Raw genomic sequence first — 14,121 nt, 5'->3', positions numbered from 1 at the left:
AAAAAAGTAAACTCAAAGAGGTAATATTTTACCCCACTGCAAAGATTTCAGCGGACACTTTGCAAACACCCAGGGGATAGCAGCGGCGTTCACATGGACAAGTGAGATCATTATTGATTTCATGAGCTCATACGAGCTGGAAACTGTAAATGTTAAATCAGGGAGAAATACGTCTTATAGCTGAAGGCCTTAACACCCTCACGAAAAGCAAGATTGAGCCTTTTCCCCTCCAGTCCTTTTCCACATCACTTTAGTGTTGAGAATGTTTATTGGTTCTGTGGATGTTATGACTCCAGTGTGCCTGGACCTATTACAACTGCGAAATAGATCTCCGTTAGTATAATCAGCCCAATCACCAGGGGTCAGAGGTGATTACTCAGCTCTGTTGCCATGGAAAATGCTATTGTTTGGTTAGCTAATTGTGTCACCTCTCTTCTCTCCTCCCTCCCAGACGTCTGGAGCAGAATGGGATCAAGTCTGTTCCTCCTGGAACCTTCTCTCCCTACAAGAAACTGCGCAGGATGTAAGTACAGCAGAACGTTCCCCTCAGGGCTAAGTAATACAGATGGGAACAAAACTCTGGTGGCTGGAAAAAGAAGCAACAATTGGCAGTCCTCTCCTCCCGTTTCCAAGGACCATATCTGTCTATTTTGTCTGCAGCTTGAGAATGTGGTGCCGTTCTCAGGCTTGGGGTGGCGCTAGCTTCAGTCGTACATGTTCATAATAGCAGGTCTCGTTTTTCATCCCTGCCTGCTGGTATTCCCCTGGCTAGCATCGTGTCCACTTTGTCTGTTCCCGGCTGGAGGGATGATGAGGGGATGAAGGGAGAGCTGGAAGGAGGGCTGAAACCTCTCGCTCTCTCTGGGAGTGAACAAGTTGGTGGTTGAGCCAGCTGTTCAGTCACCTTGCCAGCAAACGCCAGCCAGCCAGCCAGCCAGCAAGCCAGCCAAACCTCCAACACCATGAGGTCTGACTTACATACCAGCAGGAAGATGGAGGAAGAGGAAGGTCAAGGAGTTTCTCTGCCTATTTTTAAAGATTCTTCATGATTTTACAGCTCAACTCCGGGGACGGAGACAGGATGAGATCAGGTGAATTAAGTCCAACAGACAGTCTGCAATGACTCAAATTTTATTGTAGGTGCAGGGAAATGTTAAAGGAAAGTTTTTGCAGTTCAAACTGAAAAGGGATTATGGTTAACATTTAAGTTGATAGTATTTTAGCTATGCCCTAAAGGAGACAAACCGAACATCCTCGACAGTTTATGTTGCTGAAGTATTTATTCTCATTAAACTTTTTCCAATTTTCTGAGCTTACCTGACACATGAGGGCTGAACAGTTTTGCCCGTCACACTTTTCATACTTTTATTTGCAAAAAAAAAAAAAGGTAACACTTTATTTGAAGGGGTGAATAAGACTGACATGACACTGTCATAAACACCTGTCATGAACATCAATAAGCCTTCATGAATATTTATGACTGTTGTCATAAAGCATCATTCGGTAAATTGTGACACTTTTAATACAAAGTTGACATTATTCAAAATGTCTTTGACAACTTGACATTAACCAAGAAATCATTACTGATGTAAATTTGTTATAAATGTATTACTGATTGCACTTTAAAAATTAGGTAACTTTATGTTATTAAAGGTAAAGTTTAAACAGTAATGATTTCCTGGTTAATGTCAAGTTGTCATAACAAAGACATTTTGAATAATGTCAACTTTGTATTAAAAGTGTCATAATTTACCGAATGACGCTTTATGACAACAGTCATAAATATTCATGAAGGCTTATTCATGTTCATGACGTGTTATGTCATGTTTATGACAGTGTCATGACAGTCTTATTCAGCCCCCTTCAAATAAAGTGTTACCAAAAAAAAAAAAATTGAAAACCATATAACCTTTCCTATTCACATCACAATTCTACACAAGTCTACTATTTCATTCATTTGTCTACAATGTATAAGCTTTAATAAAATCTCTCATTAAGTTTGCGGTTGCAACAAGACAAGAGGGGGAGGGGGAATGAAACATTCCTTGGGTTTCTATTTGCAGTTTTTGCAGGAAGATTTCATTGCGTCCTACATACTGGAAGGGTTGAATCACGTTTAAAATGTCACTAAGGAAAAAACACTGCTGTTTTCTGCTAAATTCAGTTCCCCTTGACAAGGATAGTTATATGTTTTAAGAAACTGGACACGGCGAAAGAATTGCAATTGAGATTGCGTCATGAGTTTCCGAGCATCAGAGATAGTTGGAAAGAACACTTAATACGTACCAAAAAAATCTTCCCAACGGGTTTGTAGTTAGAATGTAAATATTTTTTTTTAAACTTAATGAAACCTGAACCAGAGTTTATCAGAAATGGTGTTATCCATCTGTTCTGTTAAACAAACCTGCTACTGCTGTTAGACCTGCTGATTCTGTATTGTACATTGGATGTCTACATGTCTGTGTTGATCCACCTGGCCATGTGCACTTACTTACTGGTTGTGTCCAACTCCAACAGTGTGTAGACAGTAACTGTGCATCAAAATGTGGGAAAGAAATCCTAAATTAATCATTTAATTAAAGGGTTAAATGAGTTTTATGTGCATTTTCATTCCTTAGTTTTAGCCTCAGCTAACTTTCGCACCAGTAAAGCCACCCGTGCACATTTTCTTCCACCTTGCCTCAGTTTGAATGACCTACACATGAACCACTCCTTTACACAGGGATGCTAAAACAGCCCTCACACGCCGACATATACACAAACACTACAGTGTCTGAGTTTACAGACGCACACCGTTGCATATGTTGGCCCCCGAACTTTGATTTCATTTCCAGGAAACCTCAGCATTTGCAAAAAGACAAATGGCTCCTTATTTAGCTGTTACCCCCCCCAAAATGAGGAAATATCCCCCCTCCTCACCACATGATGATTTTCCTTCAAAGGTATCAAGTCGGCTGGAGTTGCATCTACATACTCCATTAAGTCCCTTTCTCCATATGTCTTTCTCCCTTTCTCTCCCCCTGTTCTTCATTTACTTTTGCGTTTACTCACACAGACAGGCGCACATTGGTACAGAGGCTTAGTGGTTATCCTGTGGGGAGAGGCCTGTGGATCCTATTAAAACTGGTGATGTTCCGAGGCAGTCTACTGTATCTTGTTTTGGATTTCAGCCCTCAGCCATCACATTCTTACACATTGCAGTGAAGGAGTTGCTTGTTAGGCCACAAATAATCCAAGTAAATGTTAAGATTAACTTCAAGGTTCTGTTTATAAATAGTGCTATGAAGTGGGCTGGCACCTATGTTCATCCAGTTTACACTTCGGTATCTGGCAGCCTTCCTATGTGGGTAAAATCTCGTCAATCGCTCCTCAGTTCTACGTCTGAAACTCTGTTGTTCTTCTACGCAGAGACCTGAGCAACAACCAGATCTCAGAGATAGCTCCTGATGCCTTCCAGGGCCTGCGCTCTCTCAACTCCCTGTAAGTTGTCCAACGCTCAGTTGGAGCATAAAAATCTGCTTGATTGTAGTTTACTGTGTCTAAATCGCTTGCCACAAATCCTCAGCGTGCTGTATGGAAATAAGATCACCGACCTGCCGAAGGGTGTGTTTGACGGCCTCTACTCTCTGCAACTGCTGTAAGTCGAACTCTTGCGCACTTTGCTGATACTCTCCAGACGTACTGACTACCAGGAATGACTTTCAAATAAACTTTGCTTGGATTTTTCCAGGTACATTCAGAGACGTTTTGACAAGCTGCCTCCCTCTCTCTTTTTTTTCCCACTTATTCCCTCTCCTTTTTTTAGGCTGCTGAATGCCAATAAGATTCATTGCGTTCGTGCCAATGCCTTCCAGGATCTGCAAAATCTCTCCCTGCTATCGCTGTACGATAACAAGATCCAAACCCTTGCCAAGGGCACCTTCACTTCACTTCGAGCTATTCAAACCCTGTGAGTCAAACACACAAACAGATTTACTCACTCTGACACATGCTCAGCCCTTTACTATAAAACATGAGGCAACGCAGGAGTCGTTTACTTGGTGGAGTGTGCACTGACACAGAAATTGAATTACAAAGTGTAAAGTGAAAAAGATTTATTTTCTTAGCATGCACATGCTGCAACCTGGATATCAACAATCTAATATATCATGCCTTTCAACTCCCCATGAACTTCTTTAGTTTGTCATGTTACAAACCACAACTTAAAATGGACTTCATTGGGTTTTTATGCAATTCATCCACACAAAGTAAATTATTATCATAAAGACGAAGGGGAAAAAAGGAAACCTGATGTTAAAATATTTTTTCTGTTTACAAAAGAAAATAGAAAACTGCGTATTTTGATCCACGTTTGGACATAAAGTACTGCACATGTAGATCCTAAAACATTTTCCCCAATTCATCTTTACAAAATAGCTCAAAGTCATGTGTGAACAGCAGTTTTCAAGTCAAGTTTCAATACAGTTTATGTCTGTACTTTGGCTGGATCATTCTAGGACATTAAGTTGTTTCAATCTAAACCTTTCCAGCTTTGGCTGACTGTTTAGGACTGTTGCCCTGCTGGAAGGTGAACTTCTGCCCCAGGCCCAAATCTTTATCTGCCTTAAACAGATTTGTTTCAGGTTTTCCTCTGCATCGTAACTCAGACCAATTTCTCTGTTCATAAGAAACCGTACTTTGCTCTGCGAGATGTTCAAAGCTCGGGATATTGTTTTATAACCTAACTTTGGGCCTCTGCCTAACTTTATCTTTGATCTGTCTGCTGTGTTCCTTGGTCTTCATGAAGCTGTTTTCTCAATAATGTTCTCTAAGAAACCTCTGAGGCCTTCACAGAACATCTGTATTTATAATAATATTGAATTACACCAAGGCAGACTACTTTCTAAAAGACTTCTTAATGGAATTGGTAGTATTGCATTTTATTTAGGGATACCAGATAGTGCATGCATTCAGCCAACAATTTACTATCCTGTTTGTCAAACTAAAGTCCTGTCAACAATATTTTAATATTGTACTGTATGGTGCCTTATCTTCAGAGGCTCCATTGAGTGTCTCAGAAGGTTTTTCGCTTCAAAATCTATGTACCAGCTGGCATGTTAAAATTATAGATTATAAATCACTTGTTTAGAGTGGAAACTATGAACTATGGATGTGAACCCCTGTGTCTTTGAGCTATATATGAAGTGCAAGTAGGGCTGCTGATGACTAAATAAATGGACTAAGCAACACAAAATACTAAATAAATGTGTGATTTCTATTTCATCATGTTTTTTGATTCCTGCAGTCACCTGGCACAGAACCCGTTTATTTGTGACTGCAATCTGAAGTGGCTCGCAGACTACCTCCGCTCCAACCCGATCGAGACCAGCGGCGCCCGCTGTGCCAGTCCACGCCGTCTCGCAAACAAACGAATCGGACAAATCAAGAGCAAGAAGTTCCGCTGCTCCGGTAGGCTCATGGCTGTGTCTCCAAACATGTCGGGTTTTCTACCCTTCAAACAGGCTTTGTTGTTGTTGTTTTTTCCGCTTTCCGCCTTTTGTCTCACCTTCAGCATTCTGGGACTACAGTAATTTGTTATTTCCTAGGTATTTAATCTGTGATCAGTGCTTGTAAAAGGGTTTGTTAGAGCTACTAAGGCCTGAGCTGGTACTCCTCAGTCAGTCCCTCTTGTCACACTATGCTGAGAAGGTTGGTTTTACATGCACACCACAGAGAGTTAGATGCTAGAGTTTGAATACCTGCCCATCATCAGGCTCAGGTTTCTTTCACTTTGCCTCCATCTTCCTGACGCGCCCACTATTGTGTTTATGCACTGTACTGTGCTGCCTGGCACCATGCACTGAGGTTTAACACTTCTATATAGCCTTGTTTGTTTGGCGGGATCTGATGAAAAAAACGATTCCATGTTTTGCTTTTGATTGTATCCCCCACCTCCCTTCCTTTTCACAACGTCCTGTCTTTCATGTGCCTTTCTTTCTCACTGTCCTCCTTTTTTCCTTCATGCCTCTCTTCCTTAGCAACAGCAAAATATTTACCACCTTTGTACTTTGTCACTAGTTCCTCCATATTGCCATGAACAATATGGAGACACTGGTTTCACTGTTTGATCATGTGCTGTCATATATAACATCTATATATGACTGTTGTGATGCATAGCAGTGACACGGCTATGCACATCTGACCTCACTGACATCCGTCCCTCTGTTTTTCCTCCATCACAGCCAAAGAGCAGTACGTCATCCCAGGTGAGTTGCTTGTAAATTTTCACACCTATCATTATTTCTCACTGCGAATCTTTGGTCCTTGTAGTGACATCATTGTTTGTTTGTTTTTTTTTTGTTTTTTTTTGCCTTTTATGAAATCTGTCTTGTTTGTCTGTTGCAGTTTTGTCATTTTTGCAACGATTCCTTTCGCACTGAAATTACCAGACCTTTAACAAAACACGGATAATGTGTAAAGAAGTTGCCTTGTGTTTTGCTTCTGGTTCATGTCTTCTACTCTTCTTTGCAGACGTATCTATGCCCCGTAAACTTTCTGTTTGTCACATTACAGCCAGAAACTCCAGTGAGTTTAGTGAAGTGGAAGAAAAGTAATGCTTTTATGACAATGACAAAATGTCTTCTTTTGTATTACGACATTATGGAGAAGCATTGTTGTGATGCATCTTAAAAAGATAAGAGGTTAAGTTTCCAGGCGTCAAAGTGTGATGTCAAATTTCTTTAGTTATATTTGATATATACAGCATTTTTATAACAGCTGACATGTTACTTGACTACTTGAAAATGCATCATATTTCCCAAAATCCTGATCTCAGTCCCATAGAAAATTTGTAGGCAGAGCTGAAAAGGTGTATTTTTAACCAAGGAGGCCTACAAACTGCATTCTTTCCAGGAGCAATGGAAACGTTTGGACTGATGTATTTTATAGTTAAGAGTTCCTTTCATGTAGTGTATGTAAATATCTGATTTCAACTGTGCATACTTGTAAGCTATGATTAATATGAGCGAGCACATATGTTCAACATAGGATCTGTTTTCCTAACAGTCCCAGCAGTTTGGGTCCAAAGGAAGTGTGTCTTTGCTTTGGCTTTAGGACAGTCACCAAAAGGAAAAGTCTCAGAGAGAGCTGAGCAAAGAGGGGAGAGAAAGCGTGCCCTCTGTATCAGCAAAGCTAAAGCAAATAAAGCCCACCAGAGGACTGAGATTCCTATCAGGGGATGTTTCCGGACTCCTTAACAGGAACACTTCCAAGAAAATAACTTGGAGGAGCAGTCATGTGTGTCAAAGTATGTGTTTTGTGAGAGCTAATCTTGCTGTGTATGCTTGTGTGATTCATGGTCAATACCAGTACAGCTCGCTCTATGTAAATGAATGTGCCTTTGTATGCAAAGTTAAGATAAAGCTCTGAGCTGACTTACGGAACAAATGGGAGCACTTTGAAAGCACTGGAGAGATCAAAGTGGAGTGCGATTAATGAGAATTTCACCCTTCATCAATGTTAACAAAATCCCCCACCGTTTGTACATTCAAGCTCTAAACACAAAGTCCATGAGTGCAGAACACATTGCTAATAAACAACCAGACTGCAGGGAGTTAAGAGAACTTCTACACATCCAGTGATGAGTCATTTTGCGTCTCCAAGCGGGGAAGAAAAAAAAAAAACTCATTCTACTGCTTGCTGCACTTTTGTGTAAATCTGCCAACAGTAAAAGTGTCGCTGCCACGCACTTGTGACGCTGACGATGACTCAGGCTCACGAAATGTCCCCTGGCTCCTCCACATCCTCAAGATCAAAGACCTTTCCTTGTACTTTCATTGCTTCCTCTAGAGCAGGAAATGCCTTTTCCTGTTGTCTGGGTGAACAAGAGAAAGTTCCTTAATGACTAGTGTTGCTACATCTGTCTGCAGCCTCTGCTTAGCCACAATAGAGAAGTGGCACAAATTTGGAAAAAAAAAAAAATCTTTATGTAGGGAAGATGTGTAATTTGTTTCCCTAAATGCAGTTCTCTCAATGTCATTGATTAGGGTTTAGGATTAGGCTGTGGTTTGTAATCCTGCATCTTTTATTTGGGTAGATTTTTTTTGTTGATACTCAACCATATCATTTTGTTCTACTTATTTATGGTTTTCCAGTCAACGAATGTGGTTTGTGCTCCCCACGGGGTCCCGCTGACGTCATCTTTAAACTCTTGCATATTTCTGCACCGCTGCAAAACAGAATGGCACACCAAGCAACATACCAACAGAAAACCCTGGGCTGTACCCTCTAAATGGAGCATTTGCGCTGAGACACAATGCAGAGTTGCAGAGACACAGACACATTGTTCTAAGTAACTCCCAGTGCTGATCCATTATTAAGAAGCCATGATGTAACCGGCAGCACACTTTTTTGGCACGTAACGTCTATTCATAGACAGAGGAGGTTCGGCAAAGCATCGCACACTCCCTGTGCGCCTCCAGTCTTGCTCTTTCTCTATAAAGTCTCTCTAACGCAACACACTTTGCATTTCTCTTTCATTTATCCCATGTTACGTGCATTTTTTTTTTCCTTCTTCGGTGTATCAACCTTTTGCATTTTCAGCTTCACCCCCTTCGTACCTTTCCCTCAACATCCATCCTTTTGAGCGCTCTCCGTCACTGAATCTGAGCGCCCTGATCTACTTTCTTTTTACCCCACTGCTTCCACTCTGTTGCTTCTTTGGAATAACTCTCCATCTCCAGTTTATCTGTCCTCATTCTGCTGAAGTAGACACACAGCAGGATGTCTATACAGACTGCTGGTGTAGAGAAGACCTCTACACCAGCAGTCCTGCTTAGGTCACAGCAGGACCATGTACTAACCTGAAAGTGAGCATGTTTCCATGCATTTAATGGAGAAAGAATTTTATATAAGGGTTGTTTTGTTGTTTACTCACCAGTCAATTTATTAGGTACACCTTGCTAAATCACGGTGGATTCACTTTTAAATAGCCATTACAAGACAGGTACATAGTGGTCATAACAATACTCACGTAGGAACTGGTGTTTAAAATATGATTAGGTTGCGCTAAGGAAGTAGTATAACCCAAAAATATCTTCCATGCCTCTGCACCGCCACTAACCTGAACACTTGATACAACTTAGGATCTACCCATGCTCTCATGACAAAGTCAGACCTCATCATTGAAGTCTCACTGTGAGAAATCGAAATTTAGCAGCAATATTTCTCCAGGCTATTATTGTCCTATTTTGTTAACCCTGTTTGGAGCTACAACCTCAGTTTTCTGTTCACAGCTAACAGACAGGGCACCCAGTGTGGTCCTCTGCTGCTGGTCTTGTCCCCTATTCCTATCAAGGCTTGATGTGTTGTGTGTGCAGAAATTTTATTCTGCAAGATCCCTAAATGGATTGCTTTGCTGTCGATGGGTTTGGATAATTTAACATTTGCTTGAAGAAGCCATTAAACAAGCATAGTGAGTTGTCCATTGAGTGTAACAGTGTGTTCACATTTTATCTCCTCCAGGTACAGAAGACACCCATTTGAATAATGTCTGCAACACTGATCCTGTGTGTCCACCCAAGTGTCGCTGTGAGTCCAACGTAGTGGACTGCTCCAACCTGAAACTCACCAAGATCCCCGAGCACATCCCTGCATCCACAGCTGAACTGTAAGGAATTGCTTTCACCGCTATCTTGAAACTGCAGAGAGAAAGGTGTGTTTAATGTTGATGTTATATCTCATCCTCTACAGCCGCCTTAACAATAATGAACTAACAACTCTTGAGGCTACCGGTGTGTTTAAGAACCTTTCCCAACTCAAGAAAATGTGAGTAAAACTGTTTATCATCGTCCTCTACATAGAACCTGTAATTGCAACATAGACATTTTTTTTTTAACCACAGTAACCTGAGTAACAATAAGATCACAGAGATTGAGGATGGAGCGTTTGAAGGTGCATCGTCCGTCTTTGAGCTTCACCTCACAGCCAATCAAATCGACTCAGTTCGAAGCGGGATGTTCCGAGGCCTCGAGGGACTTCGCATGCTGTGAGTAACGTACAACCAGGTGAAATCGAACAATTAAAATCCATGAGATCAGCTCATAGTTCTTTTTGCTCTTTGTTATATTCACAGGATGTTGAGGAACAACAAAATCAGTTGTGTTCACAACGACAGCTTCACAGGGCTTCACAACGTCCGTTTGCTGTCTCTGTACGACAACCATCTGACCACCATTACTCCGGGGGCCTTTGACACGCTGCAGACTCTCTCTACTCTGTAAGATTCTTTGTTATACATAGTTTTGTTCTGGCATTTCTGGTCTTTTTGCTCTGAACACCGTTTGCTCTATCATTCCTTCAGAAACCTCTTGGCCAACTCCTTCAACTGCGACTGTCGGTTGGCGTGGCTTGGCGATTGGCTGAGGAGCAGGAAGATTGTGACAGGCAACCCTCGCTGCCAGCGCCCGGCCTTCTTAAAGGAGATCCCCCTCCAGGATGTAGCTCTGCCAGATTTTCGCTGTGAGGAAGGTGGGTGCCATGTTTTAAGTTGACTTCTTTTTTCTGTAAGTCACTATGCAAATTACAACAGCGTCTTCTCTATATTGAGTCACTTCTCTTCTCGAAGGGTGAGATGTTTTGCCAGTCTCATAGATATCCTTCACTTTGTGATTCTCTAACTTCTGGGGTTTGACTTAAAGATTTTAACATCTCTCTCCTTCCCACAATCATTTTGAACAAGACCTGCCGAAAGTATCTGGGATCACCCTGAATAATGGCCACTATTGTGTGACTCTTTTGTTTGCTGAATAGATTGCTGTTCAGCAGTTCCTAAGCTGCTGGTCGATCCAGCGCTGAGTGCAGTTATAGTATTGAGCTGTTTGTCTTATTGACGAGTCAGCCTATTTGCACCTGAATGACTGCTAGGCTTGTCTTTGGGCCTCAGGCAGCTTCCATTCTTTGCTCCTGTTGATCGATATCACGTTAGGGAGTCCTCCCATCCCCTGCTCTGCCTCGCTTTTCTATTTTTTACTTTTCTCCATGGCTTCACCAGCTTTTACTGTGATATCTTGTTTTTCAGCTACAGTGCCATCGCTTTTAATAGTTCCCTGGTGAAAGTGTGCAAAGAGAGTTACAACGAATTCGTCCATTATGGCAGGAGTGTAATCACACACTGAAACTTGTTGTAAAATTTTACCTCTATTTTGAGTACAGTGATTCATTACATAGGTTAAAGTCTTGTTAAGAATAATTGTTTTTAACAAAATCCCTGGCAGCACAATTATTTATACTTCTGCACAACCACCTCTTTTTGAATGGAAAGTACTAATAAAACCTGTGCTATAAAATTTTACAAGGCTGGAGCATTAAGATCTTTAGCCGTTTCTCTTTAATAATCTCTTTCGGTCGTACATAGTTCTGGGTCCTCACTTGTGCTTTTCCTTTTCAGCTCATCCATAGGTTTTCTGAACCATTTAAGTCTGAAAACCAAGTTGAAAGAAGGTTGATTTTGTGTCTAGGGGACTATGTTTATGTTAATTTTGCCATAAGTTTAGGTTTCTGGCAGAGCTGGTATTAGTGTTGTTACGCACGTAAACACAATAATATCCGGGGCTTTGGGAAGTGAAACAGACCCACAGCACGGTAGATAATCCACTATACTTAACCACAGTCATGAGGTGCTTTTCCACATTTTCATCATTTTCATCCTGTGTTTCATATCCATGGTGCCAATAAAGAATAATCTGGCTTCTTTCCCAATCAACTGGTTGGTGTGTAATAGGAACCCGGTGACCCCATGACCCCCATCTTTAGTCCATTTCCATAATAGAGGACTTCAGAGATTTTTTTCTTTTTGCCTGCCGTATTATCCTTCCTACCATGAATGGAGGAAAGACAAATGTTGGTCCTTTTCCAGCTTAGTAGTGAGTAGTGAGAAGACACAGGCCTCGCTGTCAGGGATACAGAAAATTGTAAACTTCTAAAAGGAAATTTGTTGAAATTCAATCGCACTATGTTTTAGTTTAAGAGCTTTGGTGACATTTATTTTAAGCGGATTAGTAAATTCATTATTAATTGTGAAGCCAATTATTTTATTCAAAAACACCTACTTCTTAAAATTGTATTACTTATCCCCACTAAATAAATGTACTCACAATGTGTCAAAGTTTTTTTACAAATCTTTCACAAAGATATGAAATGCGATTGCATACGTTTGCAAATAATATTAGTCCAGCAGAAAAAAATAGTTGAGTGGGTACACACGATCTAATGGTCTACATCTTAATTATGATTGGTATTTTCTCTTTAATTAAAGTGCCGTTGCACATTTTTTAACATGACTTCCCTCCTGATCACTGACTTTATATTTTTACCAGGCCAAGAGGAGTCCAGCTGTGTTCCTCGACCCCAGTGTCCCAGTGAGTGTACTTGCCTGGAGACTGTGGTGCGCTGCAGCAACAAGCATCTCCACACACTACCCAAAGGCATCCCCAGGAATGTGACTGAACTGTAAGTGTCTCGGCATTGATTTACTGCGACGCCAGGTCTCCTGCTTCCATTGTTTTCGTCTAAACCTGGGGGAGATCATGTGAAAAACAGTAACAGGGACGTTTTAACACTCGAAGAACAAGTGAAAGGAAACAAAACATCTCATCACTTGAAGGAGAGGAAAATAGTCAGTAAAGCCTGCAGTTATTCTCCCAGACATTCTTCTTCTTCATCTTCTTCTGTGTTCCTTGTTGCCCTCTGGGCACTGATGTCACTCTCACACTCAGAGCCAAGGATGTCTGAGAGAGAGTGTGTGTGTGCGTGTGTGTGTGTATGTGTGTGTGTGTGCATATTTGTGATGGGGCCAGAACCCTGTCCACGGGTGCAAAGGGGAGCAACAGGACATTTTAATGAGCAGTTTTCAATGGAAAGGGGAGGGAATGGAACGAGTCTGGAACTTTCCAATACTGCCTCATTTGGTTCTTGTGATGCACACACACGCTGAGCAAGCCTTCAGGCCTGTCATTGTCCCAGCAGGTGTGACCAGGTGTACCCCTCTGTTCAGGGCTTTCATCTTGTCATCTGGAGAGTTTGCTACTCCATCATTATCCCAAGTGTCCTCAGCACCATCATTACCCATCATTACCTCTGAACCTAAAGGCCTGCTAACTAACCTCCCCCCCCCCTCTACTCCAGCCGCTGCCCTTCCCACCTTCTGTGCAGTCATCAACAATAGCAGGAGCCTGGAGCTCTGCTCAGTGGGGGCTGCCCTCAAATGAGCCATTTATCAACATGACAGTCTGCATGTAGGACTTTGTGTTAGCAGTCAGAGGGCTGATTGCCTTCCTGCAGGCATAATGTTGACTTTGGTGGCCTCAACTGTTATCACATGCACCAGTCTTTGTATCACGGTCACAAGTAGAAGTGCTGGGATCAGTGACTGTTTCACCATTACCTCATTTTCCCCAGTTTATATTTAAAGAAATACATCCCATACATTAAAATCGAAAAAGCTCACATACAGTGCATACTGACATCAATATTCTGCTTCTTCTTGTCCAACATGGGACTAAATCACTACCACACCTTATGGAAGTGATACTTTGATGTTAACGGGTGTAAATATTCTAAAATAAACCATTGTCCTGCATGTCCTCCGTATACCAGTTGACAATTGTTCGACAGAAATGGTTCATCATTTGCAAGACTTTCAGTGTGTAGACGCTGCCACCCATAAATTGTTTGATGCAAATAAAAATGTTGTGTGCAGAGTATGTTGTGTGCAGGGAGATTACACAGTTCACAATTGGCTTTTCACGGGAAATACGACTGTTTGCAACTGTTCACTATGCTTGTTCTGGGTCACGGATTTCTGGACTCAATGCAATCATCTGCTACATTTACTCAAGTGCTTTTTGGGGGTTTTTTTCTACCAAGTGGCATAATGTGCTGAATATAACTTAGATCTGTTTGTTGTGTAAAGTGACTTTAGAAAATTTTTGCGAATCTAGGCTGTACTCGTAAATAAGCTATTTTGGATTCCACTGAACTGAAAACTCTTGTGTCTCCTTGTTTAGGTACCTTGATGGCAACCAGTTCAGTGTTGTTCCTAAGGAGCTGTCTTCCTTCAAATACCTACAGCTGGTGTAAGCTTTA

At 41.5% G+C, this 14,121-nt stretch overlaps 1 protein-coding gene across 4 annotated transcripts in view; it reads left to right on the top strand.

Moving 5' to 3' along the window:
- slit1a (slit homolog 1a (Drosophila)) overlaps window positions 1–14,121 on the top strand; it is a 100,867-nt gene that overhangs the window by 73,720 nt on the left and 13,026 nt on the right. For 2 of the 4 annotated variants that reach the window (XM_015032168.1, XM_015032166.1), the window contains exons 10-22: window positions 452–523; window positions 3,409–3,480; window positions 3,566–3,637; window positions 3,806–3,949; window positions 5,285–5,448; window positions 6,222–6,245; window positions 9,502–9,646; window positions 9,730–9,804; window positions 9,881–10,024; window positions 10,112–10,255; window positions 10,340–10,506; window positions 12,354–12,486; window positions 14,043–14,111. In XM_015032168.1, the coding sequence (XP_014887654.1) occupies window positions 452–523; window positions 3,409–3,480; window positions 3,566–3,637; window positions 3,806–3,949; window positions 5,285–5,448; window positions 6,222–6,245; window positions 9,502–9,646; window positions 9,730–9,804; window positions 9,881–10,024; window positions 10,112–10,255; window positions 10,340–10,506; window positions 12,354–12,486; window positions 14,043–14,111 (1,425 nt within the window). The remainder of the gene's footprint in view (window positions 1–451; window positions 524–3,408; window positions 3,481–3,565; window positions 3,638–3,805; window positions 3,950–5,284; window positions 5,449–6,221; window positions 6,246–9,501; window positions 9,647–9,729; window positions 9,805–9,880; window positions 10,025–10,111; window positions 10,256–10,339; window positions 10,507–12,353; window positions 12,487–14,042; window positions 14,112–14,121) is intronic. The other 2 variants (XM_015032169.1, XM_015032167.1) reach the window with 1 other exon arrangement.

This window comes from Poecilia latipinna, unplaced genomic scaffold, assembly GCF_001443285.1.
Source record: "Poecilia latipinna isolate Pla-1442-1.1 unplaced genomic scaffold, P_latipinna-1.0 Scaffold232, whole genome shotgun sequence".
Lineage (NCBI taxonomy): Eukaryota > Metazoa > Chordata > Actinopteri > Cyprinodontiformes > Poeciliidae > Poecilia > Poecilia latipinna.
The sequence above is the reverse complement of the archived record's forward strand: the minus strand, read 5'-3'. Positions and strand labels throughout refer to the sequence as shown.